Here is a 7,728-nt window from a genome sequence, read left to right on the forward strand (position 1 = left end):
GGAAGAATATAATTTTTCCTTTCGTAAAAGGAAAAAAAAATTATGGTAAATATGTTGCCCTTCCTTCAAGAAATAGGAGAATCAAATATGGTAAGAAAATCAAGGCAAACACCTAACAATTCTCTCCCTTGGCCTGAATTTTATGACAAAATAAACTTGATCTACCTTCGTCACATAACCTTCAACATGTCGCATCTCCAAATATCCTCCACAAAATTTGTCTCAATATGAGTAGCACTCCGGTCAAATTTCTCACACAAAATCATGATTATCGCCAAATAGGTTACGGCTAGAACTAAACCCGCCTAGATGAATCTGTCTTGAACCTCGCTCTGATACCACTTATTAGGATTGAAATAATCAGGTGTCATGCGGAAACTAGTAAAACAAACCTTGAACGATGATAAATCAAAGAACAAAAGAGATATATACCAAAGAGACACAAATATTAAACGTGGTTCGGTCAATTGACCTATGTCTACGACGGAGATGAACAATCCACTATATAAAAGAGAGTACAAAATATCGAGAGAACAATCTCACGAAGAGGCAAACACAAGTGACACACTAACACTTGTCCCGTAAAGTTCTCCCCTTAAATACAACTCTCAAATCCCATATGGCTATATTGTGGATGCTACTGAATGAGAAGGAAGGATATCCTCAATTTATAAGTCTAAAACATTTTCCTCCGAGAAAAAGGATTAGCCGAATATGAAAGAATTTTATTTTCCTTTTCGTAAAAAAAAAAATCAATTATGGTAAATATGTTACCCTTCCTTCAAAAATAAAAGAATCAAATATGATAAGAAAATCAAGGCAAACATCTAACAACTCTTTTCTTGAAAATGAAAAGTTACTTTTACTGTTATTATCAAATGCGAAAGTGAATTCGAACAAATTCATATTATTGTATCCAAAAAAATTATTTCGTTGATTGCTTAAAATATTGAGAAAACACCAAATTTTAAGCAATAACCCTACTCGGTTATTGTCCCTTTGGTCACATCCGATAAACTATGTAATCTATGGGATTTTTTGTTCCTTTTATTAGCGTGGCAAAAAAGCTTTTTCCCCTCCTTTTGCCACAACAATGATTTTAAAAAAAGGGAAATAAAAAAGTCGCTGAAATAATAATCCCAGATTGGTAATAAAAAGAAGGGATTGGACACTTGAAGGTGTAACTTAATAGCGAATAATGAAGTGGGTAGAAATAGATAAAATTTCAATAGAGACAAAAATTGTCACTAGGTGATTTTTTTTTTCTATCTAACTAAATGCCTTGTTAAATAAAATTATCCAAAAGTAACAAGCTGCTTGCTAACATAGTCGAAATATACGTAAATTGGCTTGAGAAGCACCTTTATCAAATAAAAAATAAAAGACAGGGATTGGGAGTATAAATATGAATGCAGATTATTTGGAACACTCAGCACTACTTATATGTTAAAAGGATAACAAGCGGATTCTTTCATTACATGCTGCATCAAATTGACATGTATATGGAGTCGAGGACCCATAGAAGAACTAAAACTCCCCCACTCAAAATACATGTTATAATATATTAAAAAATAAAAAGGAACAACAAATCTAGGTACTGGGACATTACCTTAATATATTTCAATGGAAAAATTTATGTAAAGGCAAATCAAAGTCTATGGTTAATATTTAACCATAGAGTCCAGTAACACCAACTAATTTGGTTAGTCCAAATGTGATTCCCATAGCCAACCAACCTCCAATCAACACTCTCAATGAAGACTTCATTAGTGGTGCATTCCCTAAGTATGCACCTAACCCTCCAAACATCAAAAGTGCAAAGCTTACAGCAGCCACTACAATCCCTAACCTCACATGATAATCTTTAACAAAAGCAGCAGCCAACAAAGGTACTATTGCACCTATTGCAAATGCAAAAGCAGATGCTGCTGCAGCTTGTAATGGACTTGGCAACTTCTTCTTTTTTTCCTCTAACTCATGTGTACTTGCATTATTTTCTCTTTTCATTTGTGACACTTCTATGTCATATTGTGAATAAACGGAGACAAATTCTCCTATGGCCATGCTACAAGCTCCGGCCACGAGACCGGCGATTCCGGTGAGGATCATGGCCTTTGCGTCTTGTTTTACAGCCCCAATTCCCATCATTAGAGATGAAGTTGAGAGTAAACCATCATTTGCACCTAAAACTGCAGCCCTAAGCCACTGTGCTCTTTTGGAGTAATCTACGGCTATCTCAACCTCATCAAGATTTTGATCTACTTGCATGGATTGTTTCTCTATGTCATTATTTTTGGCTAATTCTTGGCTATTTGTTATGGACGCCATGAAAGGAAAAAAAATGAGAAAATTAAGCTTATAACTTTGTGTTGTGTAAAGGATAAGGAGAAGTGTGGAGGGCACACGCCAGGGTGGTGATATTTATAGGACATAATGTGGAGAGATATATGAAGATGTTTTAATTAGTGGAGTACTCTTTATGTAAAGGAATCTGATGCATTCACATTAATTTCTAGTGGTTTTTATGATTCCTTTTTGTAATTTTGATGTTTAAGGCTAGTATGTGTGAGATGAAAATTCGAATAAATCATATGGGTGTTGATGAGCTGGACGTAAAGATTATCAGAATAAGTGTAATCATATTGTATGCAAGGAATGTGATTAAGAACGTAGCAAAGTTTAATTTGAGAACTCTTCGTTTATGGTTTAGAACTTTAGTGTTCCTTTTTTCTAGTCTTTACATCTGTTTCGTACCTTTTTTATAATCAAATGAAAGTATATACTCTATTACCGAGCAGGGTAATATGATGGTAAATCTTTTTTTTTACTCTTAATCAAAACTCTTAAAAATTCGAGCCGCGAACACAAGAGTCTCTTCATAGAGATAGTTTATCTCGCTTAGTGGGTTTATTTGGTATTAGATTAGTCAAACTAGTAGATTTTGAATACTAGATTATTAAAGCAAAAGAAGAAGAAGAGCTAATTATATATTTTGTACTACTAATTATTATACCACAAAATACCTATTTTCTTAATGAGTTTGCTTTTATATGAAAAATTATCCCTTGTAGTTGCTTAAAAAAAGGGAGGCCCCGCTAATTTTTTAAACTCACTTTGGTTTGGAAGGCCAGCATCGATTTCCTTTTTATTTTCCTCACAAAAGTAAACAATCTAAATATCGCGTTTTGAAAGAGCTAATTGTTAGGATCGGAAAATCTGGTAGTGCAGAATTTAGTCAAACAATATTATAATGACAATGATAAAGACAATGCAAGTTGATAATAACGGCAATTAAAGAAGATAAAGAAGACACAAATTTAATGTGGTTCGGTCAAGTTGACCTACGTCCACAATCGGAGAGGATCAATTTCATTATACCAACAAGAGTACAAAAGAGAGTACAAAATTAGAGTAAATACTCTAATTAGTCCCAAATACCCCAAGAGAATAACCTCACAAGATCAGTCCAAAGAAAGGGTTCACACAAGTGTTTCCCAACACTCACTCTCTTACAAAATACTCTATAATAAAATAAAGGAGGAGAAAGAAAGACAAGAGTGAAAAGCTCTTGAATTGGTGTGTTTACAAATGATCGGAGAAGCTCCTCTATTTATAGCAAGAAATCCTTGACCTAATAGTGGATATTATGTCATGACAAATGTCATGATCCACAAATTTTATTATAGTGGATATTATGTCATGGTAAATGTCATGAAAATTTGGCCCCCACTTGAGAAGAAGCCAAATTAATGGCCATATTACAAATCTCCACCTTGGCCTAATTTCGGTTTATACATAGTAAATTTGCTTCACCTTCTCCGCAAAAAATCCAATGGGCAAAATCATTCTTCATAAATGCCAATCAAATTCAGGCAAAGCTTGAGCTTGGACACTAGAAGAGGTTTTGTGAACATGTCAGCAGGATTGACTCTAGTGTTGATCTTCTGAACAGAGACTTTTCCTTCAGCAATGGTTTCTCGGATGAAATGATACTTTATATCAATGTGCTTCGTCCTCTCATGATACATCTGATCTTTAGTCGAGTGAATGGCACTTTGACTATCACAGAAAATGGTAAGACCACCTTGGTGTGAACTGAGTTCCGCAAATAGACCCTTCAACCATAAGGCTTCTTTGATTGCCTCTGTCACTGCCATATATTCTGCTTCGGTAGTAGATAAAGCTACTACATGTTGTAATGTAGCTTTCCAACTAATAGCGCAACCACTAATGCAAAATACATAGCACTTCGGCGATCTTCTTTTGTCAAGATCACCTGCATAATTTGAGTCTACAAAACCAACCAAAGTGTTAGTATTTCTCCCAAACTCCAAATGTGTGTTTGAAGTACCTCGCAAGTGTCTGAGAATCTATTTCACAGCCTGCCAATGTACTTTACCAGGGCAAGCCATATACCGGTTTACCACGCTCACTGCTTGTGAAATGTCTGGACGTGTACAAACCATTGCATACATAATACTGCCGACTGCACTGGAATAAGGAACCTGTGTCATGTACCTCTCTTCTTCCTCTGACTACGGGGATTGAGCAACTGATAACTTAAATGAGCAGCAAGAGGAGTACTAACTGGTTTAGCATCTTTCATGCCAAACCTCTCCAAGTACTTCTTCTGGGTCAGAAATAGCCTGTTGTCTTTTCGATCTCTTTTGATCTCCATGCCAAGGATTTTCTTAGCTGCTCCAAAATCTTTCATCTCAAATTCACTTTTCAGCTGACCTTTCAAATTGTGAATTTCTGTTAAATCCTTAGCAACAATGAGCATGTCACCAACATATAATAATAGGTACACAAATGAACCATCATTTAACTTCCAGAAGTAAACACAACTATCATTCATGCTCCTCGAATAATCATGACCCAACATAAAGGAATCAAACTTTTTATACCATTGTCTTGGAGACTGTTTTAATCCGTACAAGAATTTCTTCAACAAGCAAACATGATCTTCTTTTCCTTCAATTTCAAATCCTTCGGGTTGATGCATGTATATTTTTTCCTCAAGTTCGACATGTAAGAAAGTTGTCTTAACATCAAGTTGTTCTAATTTCAAATCATACATGGCAACGAAGGCAAGCAAGACAAGAATAGAGCTATATTTAACTACGGGTGAGAAAATTTCATTAAAATCAACTCCTTGTACCTGACTAAGCCCTTTGCAACTAATCGTGCCTTATACCTCGCATCTTCAACCCCTAGAATACCATCCTTTTTCTTGAAGACCCATTTGCAACCAACAATTCTTTTTCCTGATGGCGGCTTCACAAGAGACCAAGTACCATTCTTATGGAGAGACTAGATTTCTTCATTCATTGCAATCAACTACTTGGCTGAGTCAGCACCAGAAACTGCTTCTGAATATTTTGATGGTTCTCCAATTTCTTCAGTTTTCTGTGCAACTGAAAAGGCAAATGCAACATAATCTTCAAACCTTAATGGTTGTTTACCTTCTCTTCTTGGTGTATGTTTGGATATAGAATACTCCTCTTCTTCTGGTTCAACTTTAGGAGTCTCAACTTTAGGAATTTCAGCTTCATGTCTCAACTTCAGGAGTTTCAATTGTATTTTGCTCCAAAGTTGATGAGCTTGGCTCAGAAGGAATGCCAATCTCAATCTCCACCTGGTTCTGTGTACTCTTTCCTTTATCTGTATTATAAGAACTAGAAGACTCTTTTCTAGAATGTAACATAGAGGATTCATCAAAGGTTACATCTCTGCTAATTATAAATTTTGGTGCCGTGGGATCAGGATACCAAAGTCGGTATCCTTTTACCCCAAAAGCATACCCAAGAAAAATGCATCTTTTAGCCCTTGGCTCTAATTTTCCATCATTTACATGCGTGCATGCAGGGCAACCAAATATCTTTAAATTAGAATAATTAGCAGGAATACCTGACCGCATTTCCTCTGGAGTCTTAAAGTTCAAAGGTGCAGAAGGAACTCGATTGACAATATAACAAGCTATAGAGATAGGTTCTGCCCAAAAGGCATTTGTCAACCCAACATTTGAAATTATGCAACGAGCCCTTTCCAAAAGAGTTCTATTCATCCTTTCTGCCACACCATTTTGCTGAGGTGTCATTCTCACAGTACGATGTGGAGCAATTCCTTCATTCTTGCAAAATTCGTTGAATTCATCATTACAAAATTTCAAGCCATTATCTGTTTTAAGCCGCTTAACCTGTTTTCTTGTTTGCTTCTCAATCAAAACTTTCCATTGTTTAAAATTTAAGAAAACATCACTTTTATTTTTCAGGAAATAAACCCAAACTTTTCTTAAATAATCATCAATGAAAGTTAACATATATTTGGCACCACCTTTTGATGGGGTACGTGAAGGACTCCAAAGATCTGAATGAATATAATCCAAAGTACCTTTTGTTCTATGAATTGCTGGAGATTTGAAGCTGACTCTTTTCTGCTTCCCGAACACACAATGTTTACAGAACTCCATATTTCCGGTACTTTAGCCACATAAGAGACCTCTTTTGCTGAGGATGGAAAGACCTTTTTCACTCATATGCCCCAATCGCATATGCCACAATTTGGTGATGTCAGAATCTGATTTATCTGATATTGAAACTGCAGCAGCACCTGTAACAGTAGATCCCAAAAGAGTATACAACGTACCAGATCTGCGTGCTTTCATGATCACAAGAGCACCATGAGAAATTTTCAGAACTCCACCTTCACCTGTGTACTTGCACCCAAGAGATTCTAGAGTGCCCAAAGAGATGAGATTTTTCTTCAAGTCAGGAACATGTCTAACATCAGTGAGAGTTCTCACCACACCATCGTGCATTTTGATTCGGACTGTAGCTTTTCCAATAACTTTGCAGGCAGCATTGTTGCCCATCAAGACAACTCCACCTCCAATAGATTCATATGTGGTAAATAAATCCCGATTGGTACACATATGATAAGAACAACCGGAATCTAAAATCCACTCATTGTTAGATTTGAAACTATTATTAGTTGCTAAAAAAATAGTTCCCTCAGTCTCATCAGCAGCTACACTTGCTTCGGTAGTGTCAGTATTTTTGTGCTCATTTTTCTTTTCTGTATGCTTTTCTTTATTTTCAATTTAAAGCATTCAGAAATAATGTGACCTTTCTTATGATAATATTTGTACATGACATTTCTGTATCTGGATTTTGATCTTGATTTAGGTTTCTCACTATTTGAATCTTTCTTATTGGATCTACCTCTTATGAATAAATTTTTTCCTTGGTTCCCACTAGTTTCCCCAGTAATATCTCTATCTATTTGTTCTTTTGATTTCAAAATAGATTTGATATCTTTATAAGAGATATTATCCTTTCCATAAAGCATAGTATCTCTTATATGTTTAAACGATTGGGGTAAGGAAACAAGCAATAACTCAACTTGATCCTCATCTTTGATTTCAGCATCTATGTTACTTAAATCCATAAGAAGAGAATCAAAAGTATCAAGATGTGTAAGTATAGAGGTACCTTCAGCCATACGAAAAGTGTAGAGTTTTTGCTTTAGGTAAAACCTGTTTTCTACTATTCTTTTCGTACATAGGGTTTTAAGCTTTTCCCATATGCCTTTGGCTGAGCTTTCTGCTGGAACTTCACGCAAAACCTCATTTGAAAGATTTAAAATAATACATGTTTTTGCCTTTTTTCTATGACGACAAACTCCTCGTCTGTCATTTTATCCGACATCTTCTCCTTTATTTGCAGT

General features: G+C 35.6%; 1 protein-coding gene across 1 annotated transcript; it reads right to left on the minus strand.

The window, feature by feature from the left end:
• Window positions 1–1,416: 1,416 nt before the first annotated feature.
• LOC107815314 (vacuolar iron transporter homolog 1) lies at window positions 1,417–2,588 on the minus strand. Its single transcript, XM_016640873.2, has one exon. It carries the CDS (start codon window positions 2,326–2,328, stop codon window positions 1,669–1,671), a length of 660 nt encoding a protein of 219 aa, XP_016496359.1. The 5' UTR covers window positions 2,329–2,588; the 3' UTR covers window positions 1,417–1,668.
• Window positions 2,589–7,728: the final 5,140 nt, after the last annotated feature.

The sequence above is a fragment of the Nicotiana tabacum genome, chromosome 19, assembly GCF_000715075.1.
Source record: "Nicotiana tabacum cultivar K326 chromosome 19, ASM71507v2, whole genome shotgun sequence".
NCBI lineage: Eukaryota > Viridiplantae > Streptophyta > Magnoliopsida > Solanales > Solanaceae > Nicotiana > Nicotiana tabacum.